Source organism: Grus americana, chromosome 2 (genome assembly GCF_028858705.1).
Source record: "Grus americana isolate bGruAme1 chromosome 2, bGruAme1.mat, whole genome shotgun sequence".
Taxonomy (NCBI): Eukaryota; Metazoa; Chordata; class Aves; order Gruiformes; family Gruidae; genus Grus; species Grus americana.
Window position 1 is genome coordinate 81382811 of NC_072853.1, and position 16627 is coordinate 81399437.

General features: G+C 37.8%; 1 protein-coding gene across 5 annotated transcripts in view; it reads right to left on the reverse strand.

The window, feature by feature from the left end:
• DNAH5 (dynein axonemal heavy chain 5) overlaps positions 1–13681 on the reverse strand; it is a 133050-nt gene extending 119369 nt beyond the window's left edge. For 3 of the 5 annotated variants that reach the window (XM_054817915.1, XM_054817918.1, XM_054817920.1), the window contains exons 1-6: positions 13396–13681; positions 8529–8663; positions 6105–6189; positions 2873–3036; positions 998–1219; positions 327–464 (exon numbers count right to left, since the gene is read on the reverse strand). In XM_054817915.1, coding sequence (XP_054673890.1) covers positions 327–464; positions 998–1219; positions 2873–3036; positions 6105–6189; positions 8529–8663; positions 13396–13452 — 801 coding nt within the window. In that variant the 5' untranslated portion in view covers positions 13453–13681. Of the gene's footprint in view, positions 1–326; positions 465–997; positions 1220–2872; positions 3037–6104; positions 6232–8528; positions 8664–13395 lie in introns of those variants that run through there. The other 2 variants (XM_054817916.1, XM_054817917.1) reach the window with 2 other exon arrangements.
• Positions 13682–16627: the final 2946 nt, after the last annotated feature.

Genomic DNA, 16627 nt, shown 5'->3' on the forward strand with positions numbered 1-16627 from the left:
ATAAATGCACTGACTTTACAATACTTCTGACCACATTAAGAGGTTCCGTTCCATTAGCACATTTTCTCTTTAAAATGAGATGATCATCAAATACAGGGAACTAGGCTTCCAAAGACATGTGTACACTCCATTTACTAGTAGATGAAAAAAGCTCTCTGTAATATTCTCACTGAGAAGTAAAAGCACACAAAACAGGCAAACAGTACTTTAAAATACAGGGATTGATCACATCTAAATTTATAGAGAGGTGGCTATATCCAACAGGATTACTCATCATCTGCCAATATGCAGATGTTGTCATATTTCACATTTGTCTGGTGTATCACCTGTTCAATTTGTTTGGTCCATCCTTTCATGCATACTTCTATTCTTTCAAGAGCGTCTATGCTGTTGGCAACCATCAGATAATCTGAAGGTCCTCTTAGAGTTTTCAGATCATATGTTTCACATTTCTTCAGATTGACCTAAAACACAAGTTTAAAAAAAACCTGAAACAGCTTTCCCCACTTGGGGTATCTCACTTCATATTCCCACTTCAGTTTAAATTAAACTGGTTTGAGCCAGACCTGGACTCCAGAATCTGGAGAATTCACCAGCCTGGCAGCTGTGCTCTCAGCCTTTGTGAAGGAAACGGCACAAGTAGGAACTAACAGTTAAAGCAACTGTGTGTCATACATTAATCATTCTTGGTTTAAGGCAGGCCACAGCCATTGAACAGTCAAGAAGTTAATAGCTCAAAAGAACTGGCACCAGAAGAAATAACAGAATCAGCTGCAGAATTGTTAAAGCCACAGACTTTCAGAGACATTAAAGCCACAGATCAATGTATAGCAAGTTACTGACAACAACAAACAAAAGTGGCATTTTTTCTCTAGTTTAACAGCAGCAATTTTTAATGAGTATTCTACAACAGGGTAGAATTCAAAAATTCAGAAGCTCCAGAGCAAGAGACATTCCACAGCTAACTCGATTTCTAGTTGCCACATGAACATACTACCTTTTCCAACAGACTTTGCTGAGTTCCTGATAGCACACTAACAAACGCTTCAAGGGAACCAAGGAAGTCCTGCTTAATATTGGAAGCTTGTTGAGGTTCACCAAGTTCAACCCAGCCACGGTCCATAGTCTGTAAAGCTGGAATGAAGATTTCTGATATCAACTGCTCAACACTTTTCAGTAAGCCATCTCGACCTACATTCATCATATTAAAATTTACTTCCTGTAAAAGAAACACAATACAAGTTAAAATAGAAAACAAAATTTTGCCATCATTACCTGTATTCCAGTCCTACTGCCTTGAGCACCTCAGAAATTACCTAGTGTGTACAAGTGCTCTTCAAGCAATAACAGCACAATTCTTGCTAGCAGGGGCTGCAAGATTTGCACCAGGTCACAGTTTGTCATACAAAGCTGAGGAAACGAAGATCTGAAAACACTTGCAAAATATAATAAGAGTATGAGACCTCTATTTATAAAGCTCAGCTTATATGGGTGAGTAAAATTATTCCAGCCTGCCACTTCTAAAGCTACTAGAATTATATTTTTGCATATATTCATACATACATACAGGCAGAGATCAACACACTTAAAAGGCTTAGATACCAAAAGAATTACAAACTATAGTTAATTCTGACTTGCAGTTGCCCAAAGATTTTGGTCCAAGAAGAATACCTCTATCTAGTTTAAGACAGAACAATTTACAGAACACCTGCTTTTTAGACATTCTGAAAAAAGACTCTGAAGACTTCTAAGGTAAATTGCAGGAATCTGCCAGCCATTTTTTGCTTCATTAGAAGGTACTACAATAATTTTTTTCAGCAAAATAATTCAACACCAAACAATTTGTATTTAAGTGTCACACATTAGATGTGTCTTCAGACATATCATTTTTACTTTTTGACTTGTCTTTCCTAGTTTTAAGGTATTATCTACTATCAGTAAGGGCTATATCAGTACTTGTGAAGAAGTCTGCTTTACACATCTTTCAGTTGCAATTACTAGCTTGCAAGCATTATTAATAAGCAAAATATCTTGAAATGTTAAATAGTAGGTAATTGTCCAAAATCTAAGATCTTTCAAAATCATAAAAAAAATATTAGGAGGTTAATCATAAATCTTTAAAGCATATATCTGTAGAAATCAAATGATAATCTGGTGATGACGGCCAGCTCATCCACCTTTTACTCTTCTATTTCTTATCTGGGCAAAATAGAGTTTTAAAAGTTTTCCTAGAAGAGATGGAGGAAGTTAAAACTTGCCTGCTTAGGAGTTGTACTTGAAAGTTCCCATTTTGAAGTGCATAAAAAGTTTTCCATGACACTAAATTCTCATTTAGCCCATTGTTCTTATTTTAGCGCTCTGATTAGTTTGTCTACAACTATAGGATTCCCTACATTTTAGTCCGTGCTCCTCGCTACTGGAGCACTTGATCCAGCTTTGTTCACATCAGACTGTCATATATTTATGGAGTCTTTCACCAGTAAAAACTTATTTATATATAATTTGCATATATGCTCTCAAAAATAAAACCATTTTTGTTTGGTTTTTTAATGAATTTGCTAGCGCTTACTGAAATTTAACAGCTTATTATTTAGGTATTGACTAATTATTCTTTTTCATTTTGAACTGTCAAATTTTCTTCCTTAACATCATTTCTTCATAGTAACAATACACTTTAAGTTGCCGCCGCTAGATAATGTTTTTTTCCATTACTCTTTTTTTTGTCCTGCATTTCATTTAGCCAAACTGCATCCTTTTACTGATTCCTCCTTGCCAAAGGCTGTCACATTACATGCTGAAAACAAATACCCCATGATAAAAATGAATTTTAAACAAGATTAATGTACAGTGATCAGCAGTCACTGACTCTTACCTGATAGATATTCTCAGTTGTGATGGGTTTAAGACACCTGGATCTAATGAAGAAAATGCATACACCAGTTAAAGCAACTTCTTTTCCCTCTGTCACAAATACTTTAGGTTTCTTTTTCTTTGTCAAATGAGAGTTGATTCCTGTTCCTGGAAGGCCAAAGTGCTCTATAGATTCAAATAAAAGAAACATTTAAAAAACACTGATTATTTATCCAAAGAAAAGTTTTCCAAACAAACAGTTCAGTCATCATTTGTGTATCTTTGAGTCCCAGTCCCCTGGAGCCACCCCATGGGACTATCCACAGCCAATACACAGCATCCAGAGTCCTCACAGGACAGTAAGAACTATTTCATCTACTTTTGCCATTCTCACATCAAAAGACTTTCATTTCTATTCATTTGTTTGTTTTCTATTCCTTCTAAGCAAAGGTTCAGGCCCAAGATCCTTTTACATACTCTCTATCATGTAGTTGCAGATAATGCTCTATTGCTTAAAAAAAAATTTAAAAAATAATCAGCAAATGTAGTTTAGCTCAGAGGAGCTATTATCAACTGTCTTTGCTTAAGAACATGTAGACATAAGTCTAATATAAAAAAAAATAAAAAATAGAGTGCTTCTGGAAACAAGGAGAGACAGGCCACAGCAGATTCTTTAGGGGGAAAACAAACAAAAGCATTAAAGGAGCTATAAGAGACTTCTCTGTCCTTTCTTCTTCCCCTAACATGAATATGTTGCTCTCATGGTTTGCAAGTGTTACCAACAGCCTAAGAGTCACCAACGTGGGGAAAAAGATTGAGGGGAAAAAATAACTCTCTGAAATTGTGGTTTTGGCCACATTACTTCTCTGTTACTAGTTTGCTAGTGTTTCCTCAGAGTAAAAGGTGCACACACATGCATCTCAGTGAGATGCTGCAACAGTAAAAAAAATCAAAAAGCGATTTGTTGATACCAGTAGTTAAAGGACAATATCCAAAGAATTGCAAAAAGTGACAAGTTCCTCACTTCTTTTTCTTTCAGGCGCATGTCCATCTGCTCCAGAGATCCCTGTTTTGGATCAGGTGGCCACTCTAAGTCCCCTCCCCACCCTTCTGTTCACATCGCCTTCCCCCCTCCCCTTTTTCACCACAGCTCCTGCAGAAGTCTCTTTTTTGTTTACCTTAGAAGTACATCAAGGACTCCGTCACCAGCAAAACAGTCTCGACTCTGAGCATTTATTAATTTGATTTATTGCCAATTAACATAAACTTGCACCATCCTTGTACTTCAGTAATTACAGAGGCTAGACCAGCAACAGTTACCCCAGTTTTCAGGCCACTCCCATGACGTATGGAGCTGGAGTAGGTAGTACACTCTGCAGTCTCTTTAGAAAAGCTATACTGTTACTGGAAAGGGTGCTAGAAGTTGTTGAGCTGCCTATTAAAAGTGCCACTCAAAACACTGCAAAAAATCTGCACATGAGGGTGGGCATAAAACCAGACTCTGACCCCTTGGGGCTCTGGAGTACACCTTCCTGAACACAGAGATACACAGTCTCCTGCTCTGCAGAGGAACAAAGTATCTTGTAGATACCCTTCATGGGGTCATCTTCTGCCCTAACAGAAGCATTCACTGATCCACATCAGGGTGAGAAAACCAGCTCGTATTTGAGATAGCGTGCAGTAAGTACTTTTGCCAACAAGATGCATGTACTGCCATTAAAAATTCATTTAACTTTACTGCTTAGTAGCCACCACTATAGCTGTGATTTTCGTTTTGCTAGCCTGAGAACCACAGACCCAGAACGATCAGCACAAAACATTCTTTTACAAACTCTGCCCCATCTAAGGAAAACGTACAGTACAAGCTGCACGCTGGGACAGTATTACAAGTAACTAACTGTACACTCACGGCTGTGGGCAAGGGCAGTCTCCACACACCCACTTCATCGCACGCTCATCTGCCTTCTCCTCCTTCACCACCAGTTCATTTACTTTTTTTTTTTTTCCCCCCTCCAGCATGCATGGTCATGGGGACTCTTGCTTATTCACTCAATGCACATGTTGGTGTGAATTTGGGTTTTGGTTGGGTTTGGTTTTTTTTCCCCCCCCCTCCAGCTTTCCATGTTGCCTGCATCTAGCAGCACATCTCAAAGACCAAAGGCCACCATAACCATACTGTAGGGCCATCTGATCAGTTTGGGGGTGGGTGAGGAGGACTCTGATTAGATTCCCAGGCTTTGCCCCTTGCCTCACACTCTCTCCAACATAATCCCACCACTTGAACTCAGGCATGTTAAAACTTATTCAGCAGACTTCTAAATTGCTGACTGAGTTTGTATTTTCATTTAATTTTCTATATGCATTTAAATTTTTAATAATTAGAGTTGTTTATATCCTATTAAACAGTCTGTTCATACCTTTTAGGTATTTACATACATATTTACTGAAAATACATAAAGTATAAATGCGTATTTGTACACTCATATAGGTATATGTTTACATATGTATAAAAACGTATATTTATAGAGATACATATAGATGTATTTACGAGGCCCTTCTTGTATGCTCCCCTTGTTTACCCTGGATGAACTCCCACCAACCCATCACAGGGTCTCAGAGGTCATATGTGGCCTCGCTAGTCCCAGCGGGAGCAGCACTGGAGGCTCTGGGACAGAAGCCATGGGCAACGGGGGGATGTCCTTGTCACAGGGGTCCTGAGCTGCCTCCAGGCTGAGTGAGAAGGAGGCTTCCCCCAGACGTGCGGTAACATGGGGGCACTGGGGAAGGGGATATGAGCAGAAGGGACTTCTGGGGTAATAGCCTGCTGCTACGCATAATAGCCACCCTCCCGGGGCCATTTGTCATGGAACAGGACCGCCTGGATGGATGGTCATGAGCCAAGAAAAGTGGAGGGCTTCTAGGGCAGATTGGTGGGGAGGGGGCAGAGCACCTATCACTGCTCACCTTGCGTGAAACTCATCTTTTAACTATCGAAAACCATTTTCCAACCCACCAGGCAAGAGTTGCTGGGCTTGCAAGGAAGTACCTTGCTGCTGCATAGTAGCAATATGTGGAAGTGCACTAATAAGCCTCAGTAATTTCATCAATCCTCATTTCATGAGCAAGGACAGATGTCCCAGTATGACCAAACTTGCTTTAAGTGCCACTTTATAAGAACTTTACTATTTGTTTTTTCCTTGCACACTTGATCAGCACAACTATAACATGTTGCAGGAAAACCTAAGTTGCTTTACCTGTATCCGTTGCCTCCACATCTTGATAGTAGAACATCAGATGACGCAGACCTCCAGGGACCAAGAATTTGTCAATGCGCTCTATCTGTTTGAGATGATGTTGATGTAATCATGCATCGCATACCCACTATGAAAAGTTTAACTTGCTCAGATTTTTAACATACAGGGCTGACAAAAACTCATCACATTATCATTGTTCAATACTAAAATTATACCCGGTCCAGTTACTACCTCCCAAAAAGATGACGGAGTTGCCCTGTCCTTCAGCAGCACACACCTACTCAATTGAATCATTTAAATTTTTCCACGCTATTCCATTGAATATAGCTAGGTCATGCTTCAGTTTATGCTTCAGTTTACTGAAACCACTTACTGTACATGCTGTATATCGTCTCTCAAACTGAGGGCACAGGGCATTTCTTCATTTACTGAAGTGCAGTAGCACCTCACTGAAGTCCCTCACCTGTGTAATTCTTACTGCCATTCAGCTAACAGCAGAAAACACTGCAAATATTCCATATCATAGCAACAGAGGAAGCCTTTATTTATTTATATTTTAAGCATGAGGACAATTTCACAGTTCTTCATTAGTTTAAGGCTGCCATCAAGCATCCTTGAACCATATACTGGTAGTGCAGCCCAGGCATCTCATGCATAGGCCATGCAAGCCTAGGAAGAAAGTAAATTGCTCTATGCTAGTATGCTGATCAGTGTTTCAGCACTTGAAAGTGTGGCCTAATCCATTATTTTTCTAGTTCTATGAGACTTTGTTTCACATAGCCCCTAACTACATAGCAATCTTACAGCAGAAAAGGTTTCTACTTGTAAAAGTTCTTCTTCAGAAACATTTGCTGGTACCATTTGTGCTTCCTAGAGCAGGAAAAAGGCTGAGAGATGACCAGCAGCAGGAAGAAAGCTGCATTTATCCCTCTTCCATTAATAATGGGCCTCAGTTATAGCAAGATCACATAAACTGCTATTCCAGAAAATCTTGGCTGAGCCCTCCAAGATGAGATCAAAACAATGATTACGCTTTTCTCTTTCCAAGTATAAAAGCTGCCAATATTTTTTTCATCTGACAATTTTTACCAGGCCTGAAAAATTATATAATGTATAATTTTTATATATACTTTTTTTTAACATATATATATAAAATTTGCCAGGAAAACCATTTAAAGATAAAACGCACAAAGGCTGAAACAAGTTCTGCTTTTTAACTTGTGTGACAGGGTTCTACACAGCTGATACTCTTACATCACATGGAATCACAGAAATGTTGGAAGGGACTCCTGGGACATCTCGAGGCCAGTCTCCTGTATCATCAACAGCAGCTCAGGTCATCCAGAGTTTTGCCTAGGCTGAGTCTGAAAAACCTCAGGGACAGCAATTATACAGCTCACTTGATTACCCTATTCCCATGCTGCATTACCCTCCTGGTGAAGAAGAGTCTCTTAATGTCCAATCTGCAAGTTGTGGCTATTGCCTTGGTTATAACATGTGCAACCACTGAGAAGAGTTCAGCTCTGTCATCTTTGTAACTGCTCTTCAAGCAACTCCAGGCTACTATTTGACTGCCCCTCAACCTCTTATTCTCCCTCTTCTCATACTTTACATGTCCTATGTCCCTCACTTTTTTGGTAGTCTTCCACTGGACTGCCTTCGGTTTCTCAACAATATTAGCACTGAAGTGGGAATGCCTAAATTGAAGGTACACAGATGGAAAGAGAATGCAAGAGAAAAAAACCCAAAAACCACCACACAATCATGTTTAGTGTCGGGCAGTAAAACAAGATCTACTTGCTGGCTCCCTAGGTTTTGAAAAAGTAGTGATTTCTTTTCAAATCACAAAATGTATCTCCATTGCATATAATACTTACCATCAACTTTGATGCACCATATCCTCAAAATACATGTTTCTAACTGCTTACCCCCTGCATTAGCCCTCATGCAGTCAGTCAGACAACTTAGCCATTCTATTTCATCAAGTAGTTTCCACCTGATTTAATTTCCTAAACTAGATCACAATGTAGTCTCACAAATGCTGGTGACAGCCTAATGGAAACAACAATAACATGCAGCCTGCTGTGAACAGAACTCTTGAATCTATGTGTCCTATGTATTCAAGGATTGAGAGACTTTATGTTGTAGATCTAGCATGAAAGTGTCACAGATTTTACTGTACTATCTATAACCATTAGAAAGAAGAAGTTATAATCAATTTAAAAATCAATATTGTTACAATAGGTCCTGAAACTAAAGACACTTTTGTTCAATTTACTTCCAAAATGCTGAGAAATATTTTTTTCTATGAGTACACTTGAGTAATCTCAGACATGAAGTCTGACAACTGTCTCAACTATCTCACCAAGTATTTGATGGTTCTAAGGTGCCCTATGAGCTTCACTATCAAATTCATTAGATTACCTGGTTACCATCAAGAATAGCATCTTCTACTTCCGCTTTGTCCAGATTCACACAAGAGGCGACAGTATCCAGTAGGTAATCATGCCTGCCATCCAGCCGAGCACGTTTAGCCTCCCTCTCTTCCGTGAGCTTTTGCTGTTATAAAACACAAAGTGAACAAGAACAATTCACAATATATTTTGAAGGCAAAAATAAAGACATTTCTAAGATTTATTTTAAAAAGTAAAGGCTATTATATTCTTCTATACTTGTGATTTATGTTTTTAAGGCACTCAAATGAAATGTTTAGAAGTGACCCCTGTTATGATTTTACAGTTGATTTCCTGTGTTCTATTGTCAGATTTAGCACAAAATTTCTAGCATCAGTCTTTTGTACAATATTATTTATTTGTTGAAAGGCTCTGTAGGGGGAAAAAAAAAAAGGGTTTTTTTTATGTACAGCTCTGTCATTCTTCAAGTTATCTTCAACACCCTAAATCCTTAGTCCTAGCTTTTCAGTCAAGTCACATATGACCATCAAGTCAAGACAGGACTCTGACCTATCTTTGTTATTCGTGGAAGATATTGTAAGCGTTCTCTAATAAAGAAAGATGCTGCTAGAGGAAGCTAGGCTTTCATACATTAACTCTTTAATATAATGGGAAGTAAAACAAGCCACAAGCCTCAAGGTACACAAGTGTTTACAAATGTGCTTAACTATAGCTATTATACCATTCTTCAAGCAGTATGCCTACTCTTCTAATTAAATTGAATTCCCATACGTAATACACCTCATTACATTATAGACAAAATAGCCTTCTGGAATAGTTACTGGTATTATTGTGCTTGCGGATTACAAGATTTAATATCATTTCATTTTCAAAAGAAATTTAGATTTATGTTTCATTGGTGGTAAATTCAATCTTTATTTCCCTAGTGATTATGAAAAATCTAGTAACTCTATAAAGTATGCACAAGTGATTTATCCACAAGCTTCTGCAGAGCCAATAGGACTTGCATAATATACTTTATACCCTTACGTAAATATCTTTCCTACTTCCTGAAGGAATTTTCAAATATTTGGTAAACTCGTAATTACTAGCATGCCTTCATAAACACCAAATGCACTGGAAATGTTTTTCCATGTAAAAGACAGATATACAAATCATGTTCTTTACACAGATATGCCTGAAGAATGCAGTAGCAGATTACTTTGTACATGTCCTTTATGCTATTTTACCTCTGTCATTCCCTAACATGGTCTCCACTTTCCCAAAAGTGAAATGTCATCACAGGATTGGCCTTTCCTACATGTTCTCAAATCAGAGTAGAATTTTCCCCCCTAGTTAGACATACAAAAAGCAATGATTTGGGGCTGAATCAGCTTCACATTAGATGATAAAATTAGAATCCTAAAAACTGCTGTTTAAGTAACTTGAGCACAACTGATAATGCATCTTTAACATAGAAAAATACAACCAATACTCAGCCAATTAGTGAGCTTCTGTTTAATCCAGCAAAAAGCTCTTTTTGGTTTACTTAAACTACAGAGAGACTACTTCTGTACTCTGCTGTGTTCCCAGCATAGAACTCCAGATATAATGCTACACAAGGTATTCATCTCACATTGGTTATCAATTCCCAACTCCACCTACACAGATGGTCCTTGATATGTTCATAGCCTCCATTTCTTCTCAAGTTGCTGTTTATGCAGGCTGAAATCATGAGCACCTTCTCACACTGGGCAATCATGTTGCAGTTCTTTTACTGCTTTCCAATCCTTTAATTGCAGTCTCTCAAGCCTTGTAACAAATATGCTAGCTATTGTGTATAGCTCTTCACATAGCATTAGGCAATATTTGATGTCTAAGGCCAGTAACAAAAGCATTCATTAATATGTCACAAAACTTTAAAAGTCTAGTTAACATAAATTGTTTTAATGAACCGTACCTAGAGAAAACAGGGAATTATGAACTAGATAGTAAAGCTATAGTTTTATGAAGATTAGGACATACACTTGCATTTATCACGTGTCACTTCTGGGACGCATTTGCATTGTTCTGGTGCTTATCTCTGTAATTAATGCAAGTTGCATGCATGTTTTTCCTGATAGTAGCTACAAGGCAATTCAAGCACACACCCTGCCTGTCACGCTTCCATATTTTGGTGATCTGTCATTCCTAAGAACAAGAAGTCCTCCCCAAATGAGGTGTTCCCCAGCCACAAAAACTCTCACTTCTCAGTTGTTGCAGTCATCAGAGGACACTTCTGCCTCACTTTTAGGATTAGGTTGTCCCAAAAATAGTAGAAGAAACCTAATTTCAGTGCTTTTAATAGCAAGTCATTGATTTTAATATTTAAAAACACTCAGAAGCTAGACTGGAAACCTGTCAAAATATCACTTTCCATTTGCATACTTGGTAAATAATAAATTTCTAAGATATTCTTTACTTCGGATTAGCAATCTCAGGGAATGAATTGCAAGAAAATGTTGAGCTTTCTACCTCTCATTCTTCCCTCCCCATCTTTAAGGGCCCCACATAAATGAGAAAAAGGCTTATGGAGGAACAAGTATATTTCTATTCCAGATTTGTTTCCTTCCCAATTTTTGCATAGGGGTGCATTACAGGCCCTCAATCCTTTTGTATCAACCATAACTTCAGTGATGGAATTCACTAACCTGTTCTCAAAATTCAGTCTTTGGACTTTAAGATGCTAACTTTGACTACCCTCACATCTTGCTTCAAACCAGCAATGTGGTCATCACCTAGGAGTTTTTGTATTTTTTACATCCTGCAGGATTCACTACAGAAGTACGCATCCCTAAAGAGCATCTGTACAAAAAAATACCAAAACCCAGGCAGGTTTATGTACTTCTAATAAACATCATTTAACAGAACACTGAAAGAGTAAGATTTGAAGATGGAAGGATTGCTAAAACACATAAGCTATCATTTATGTAGGTAAGAGATGAATTGCTGGTTCATGCAGTAGCACTTATATGCAAACGAAAAGTATCAGCAGCAATTCTGACCAAGGTCGTACACCAAAGTCTCCTCATTATGTCCCATGATGTAGGAGGACCCAGATGGAACGACATTTACAAGAGATGAATGCTTTCTCACTTAGGTATCTGGAAGGACTGTCCAAGATTTTAGATGGTACAGCTTGACTTCAGTTCTTCATTTAAAGAACAGCAGCACAGCTACCTTTAGTTTTGTGTTTCTTTTCTCCCCCCAAGTTAGTTACAAAGGTAAGAAAGGCCATATGACACAGTCCCACAACAGATGCAAGTCCAAAGCTACACTAACTGACAGAAAAGTCCTTCTTTGATGATTAGTCTAGTTAAAACAAGTTACTTGTTATATGTTACATAAAACCTTAAAATTCCTAATATGTAAATACCAAAAATTTAGCACAGGAAAATAATTTCAGTAGACATCTGCTCCTGAAGTAGAATAAAGGGGAGATTCCTAAATTCATTTTAACATACACCTAAATCCATAACCATCACACCATCAATGTGAAGCGATAAATGGGGATTAAGTTAAAATTAAAAAAAAAAAAGGTGTTTTCTAACTACCACAAGAGAATATAAGTCGCACATATGTTTAAACAGAAGGTACTGAAAGATCAGAAGTCGGAAATGCCAAGGGTCCTTTCTTTGAAACAACAGCCTTAGAAACCAAATATTGACCATTGCCAACTTCTCCATTACAGAATGCAGTTGCTGATGTGTCTGCAGACACTCAAAATGGGGTTAGCATGAATGTTATTTAGTATGCAAGTCATAACTGCACAAGTTAAAACTTGTTCCTGAACACAGTTTATCCAGCAAATGATGCATTTGTTTGTCAGAATACTGTGCATTACTGAATTTAGACACACTCAGATCAAAGTCTTATGGATGAGCAATACACTCGAACTTTACTGGGAAGTTCAATAGTAAAAAAAGTCAAAAAGTAAGAGTGTTCTATTGTTAATTTACTGTCTCATCCAAAACTTATTTAACCAACACAGCATTCCTCTGTCTCTCCTTTAAATTGCTAAGATGTTTTATATTGCTCACAGATTTCCCTGTAAAAATAAACTGCAAACCATTTTACACTTTTCAAGCACCCTGAGTTTTCAACAGACACACACCTTTTTATTCATTCCTCTCCAAAAAACACACACCCTACAGAATTAAGGTGGTCCTCTTAGCTGACTCTTAAATCTCAAACATCAGAGCTTTCCCACATTTGTTATAATGTTGCATTAACTCAGGAACAATTTGTTCAAATACCCAGCTTTTCAAATTAGTCTAAGGGTCTTAATGACGTTTATATTTTATTATTGTTTCTCGATACTATGTAGTACCTTCAAAATTCTGTTCCCATTTTATAAGTATGTGTAAATTGAAGTTAAACTTTGATTTTGCTTGGTGGCAGAGCACAACCATGTTTTGTTGCCAAATCTAGCATCAAGCTCTTTATTGTGCCGGTATAACATTTGTGAAATTATACCATTACGAGACCACTGCAACAATATGGACAAGATACAAGTATCAGTAGCCAAATGCATAAATATCTCCGAGTGCAAATTTACTTCTCAAAACAAATCATGCAACTAAGCCTTTATTGATACCCTACCAATTAACTTACAAGACCAGTAACACAAAAACCCCCTACCTCTTTGAAAAATACCTATCCCAAATATTATGTTATGCTTTAAAAGACATAGTTTATCCATTTTAATGTAATTAGGATATTTTGTGAAACCAGCATCATCCACTTACGCTATTTTAAAACACACATTTTTCTTCCCCCCACTCCCCCCTCAATTTACACCTTTACTCAAACTATACAGTTACTAGCCTGGACCTAGTCTAAAGTTCAGTTTTCCTTACCTTTATAACTCTGCCAATGCTCTGCTTCCAAAGTTGCTTTCTTCCAGCTCTAAACATTGTACTCTTCAATGTAAGAGCCAACTACTGTTTTTCAGCGGTAAGCCTTAAACCATGGAACAAGCTGCTTGATTCATCATTTTGAACTCTCCCCCCAACCTGTTGTTCATATTTGTTTCATTCCTTATCTGTAGGAACACCAAAAAAGAAACCTAGAAAATACAGCGGGGACCTAAAAAAACAGCAACAATTAACCTTAGCTCTGTATCCTTCTCAAAATTCAGTTCTAATGTGCATTTAAATTACTTGAAAACTAAATCAGACTACTTTAGAAACTACAGGTCTCTAACCGCCAGAATTTACTGCCTATAGATTAGGAGTTGAAAATTACAGCTGACAGCTACAGTGTTGTTAAGGTGATATTGTTTACATACAAACACCGCTCGATACGATTCATCATGCTCAAGGGCAACATAACCATTTGCAAAAGTCAATTTTATAAGTGCTTATCTGATTTGTGTTTAGCCTTCTTAAGTAATCCTCATGTCAACAGACATCTTTGTTTCCTTGTCACAGATGATTGTCTAAATATATAGCAACAACAGTCAAGCAGCTTTCAAATAGCTTTTACCTACAGACTACTAAATTACCAAGATTTCTGTTCATATTTTTTATACAAGCACATTCAGCCTGTTATTTTTCAGTTGTACAATGGTTGCTTAATAGAGCAATTTTTTTTCAGCAAGGAATGTTAAGTTTTTTCTTCTTAAAATAGCCTTAATTTTTTCCATTTCAATGACAGAATCTAATCTAATGTTCTCTTGAAAATGCCAAGAAAAACAAACTAATGATCCAATATTAGGAACAAGAAAAACAAGAAATTTTTACAACTATTTCAGGCTTAGAACGCCTCTTAATATTTCTGCTTCCACTCATATCAATGCAAATCATATCTAAAAATCACTTGACAACCTCAGTGTTGATAAAAATTGAATAAGTAAAAACCATTTTCCCCCCATTATCTGATTTTTCCATACAATTTTCCCCACCTACTATAGTCAAATCTGATTATGTATACATGTTTGAAAGAGAAGGACTGAAAAAAATTGTATTTAGTGTAAAAGTAAACATTGATAGCTTTCTCTGAACCATTTACAGCTTTCTCTCTTAAATATGCTATTAAATATTACATATTGAGCTAATTCCTGGATATATTTCATAACACTGAAGAATTATTTTCTTCTTTGGAGGATGTATGTGATTTCTAATGTAAAAATTCAGCCCAATGGGCTTGACTTTACAATGCATCAAGAAAAGCTCTTTTTTAAAAATAAATAAATAAATAAAAACCTTGAATAAATCTCTGAAAGACCACCTAATATTCATGGATCTTTTTCATAAAATGATGTAAGGTGATAGCAACTAATCCACAGAACCAGAAAATCATGTAGGTTTAAAGAGATCTCTGGAAGTCGTCTAGTTTTCTGCTCAAAGAAAGTCCAGTTAGAAGGTGTTGCTCTGAGATGTGCACAGTTGAGTTCCGAATATCGCAAAGGATGGAGATTCCACAACCTCTTTGAGCACTATAACAGTGTTTTACCACCCAACATAAAGATTGCTTCCATCTATCTAACCAGAATCTCCTATGTTCCAGCTTGTGTATATTGGCTCTTATTACCATGCACCTTCAGGAAAAGTCCAACTCTGTCTTCTCTCTCTGCTCCCATTAGACATTTGTAAGCTGTAATAAGATCTTTTCTTAGCTTTTTCTTCCTGGACCTCAACAAACACAGTTCTCTAGGTATTTTCTCATACATCATGCACTTTGACCTCCTGACCATCTTGGTGACCCACTACTGAACTTGATCTGTCTAGCTGGCTGGCTATTTCAGGTGCATCCTATCTGCTCCCATGGACTTCCATATGTTCAGTTGGCTTAAGAACTCCCTAATGCTATCTTTGGATACCATAGGTAATCCTTTCCATACACTCTGCAAGAAGGTTCAAAGACCTAGAAGGTCAGAGGGCAAACTCAACTAGTGAAAACTGAGGTAAAAAAGGCACTGAATACTTCAGCCTTTTCCATGTTCTTTGTTGCTTAGTCCCCTGTCCCACTGAGCAGTGGGCCCACATTTTCTTTTGCTGCCATTCTCATTTCCCTTCACCCTCCTCACAAGTTTGAACTCCAGCTGAGCTGTAGCTTTCTTAACTCTATCTCTGCACATTTGGGCATTGTCTCCATATTCTGCCTGGGTGGCCCATTCCTAATTCTACCTTCTATGGAAGTTGTGCTCACGTTTGAACTCAGACAGGGTCTCTGTGTTCATCCATGCTGACCTTCTGCAAGGCCTGCTCTTCCTTCTACACATTCGATGACCCGTCATTGCATTCCAAGGATAATGTTATTGCAGATCAACCAGTTCTCCTCTGTCCTGTTTCCCTCTAGGGCAGTCCTTCATGGGATCCTGCCAACCAGATTCCTGAAGAAGTCAAAAATCTGCTGTCCTGAGGCCTAAAGTTGTGACCCTGCTGATCGTCTTGCTCCCTTCTCTCAGGGTTTTAAGCTCCACAATCTCATGATCACTACAGGCAAGACTTCCCTCAACCTCCACGTCTTCAACTAGCTCATTCTTGTTTGAGAGTGGCAAGCCCAGCAGAGCATCTCTGTCAGCTCATTTATCATCCACAAAAAGAAATAGTCTTCAACAAACTCCAGAAATCTCAGTCATTTAAGTAACTTGGAATGACGCAATTTTACATTAATAAAAAGGCTGACAAAATTAAAATGACTGGCAATCATGACAAGGAATAATCTAACCCATGGAGTGGACCCATATACGTGTTAATATCAAATAATCACAACTTATTAACTTACACAGAAAACCACTTTGCAGCTGTAATATATCCTAAGTCAGCTCTCAGAATCTTTTAAGTAGACTGCACTTACAGTACTAGATAACATGCTGATCTTGGTTAGAGTCCTGGAAACGTTTATGGAAAGCAACTTCCTGTGATCTTCCACCTCATTATGTGTTAAAAAGAAAAACTGAAAATAATGAAGTGGTTGAGACAGTACTTAAATGCTGTTGTCAGGTCACTATTGTCCTTGTGTCAAAAGCCAGACTTCCAGTAGGGCCAATTTAACACACCGCTAATACAACCAACAACTCAGAAGGCCAAGCAGCAACCTTTTGGTCTGCAACCATATGCAAAACTCTTATCACCTGTACTCCTT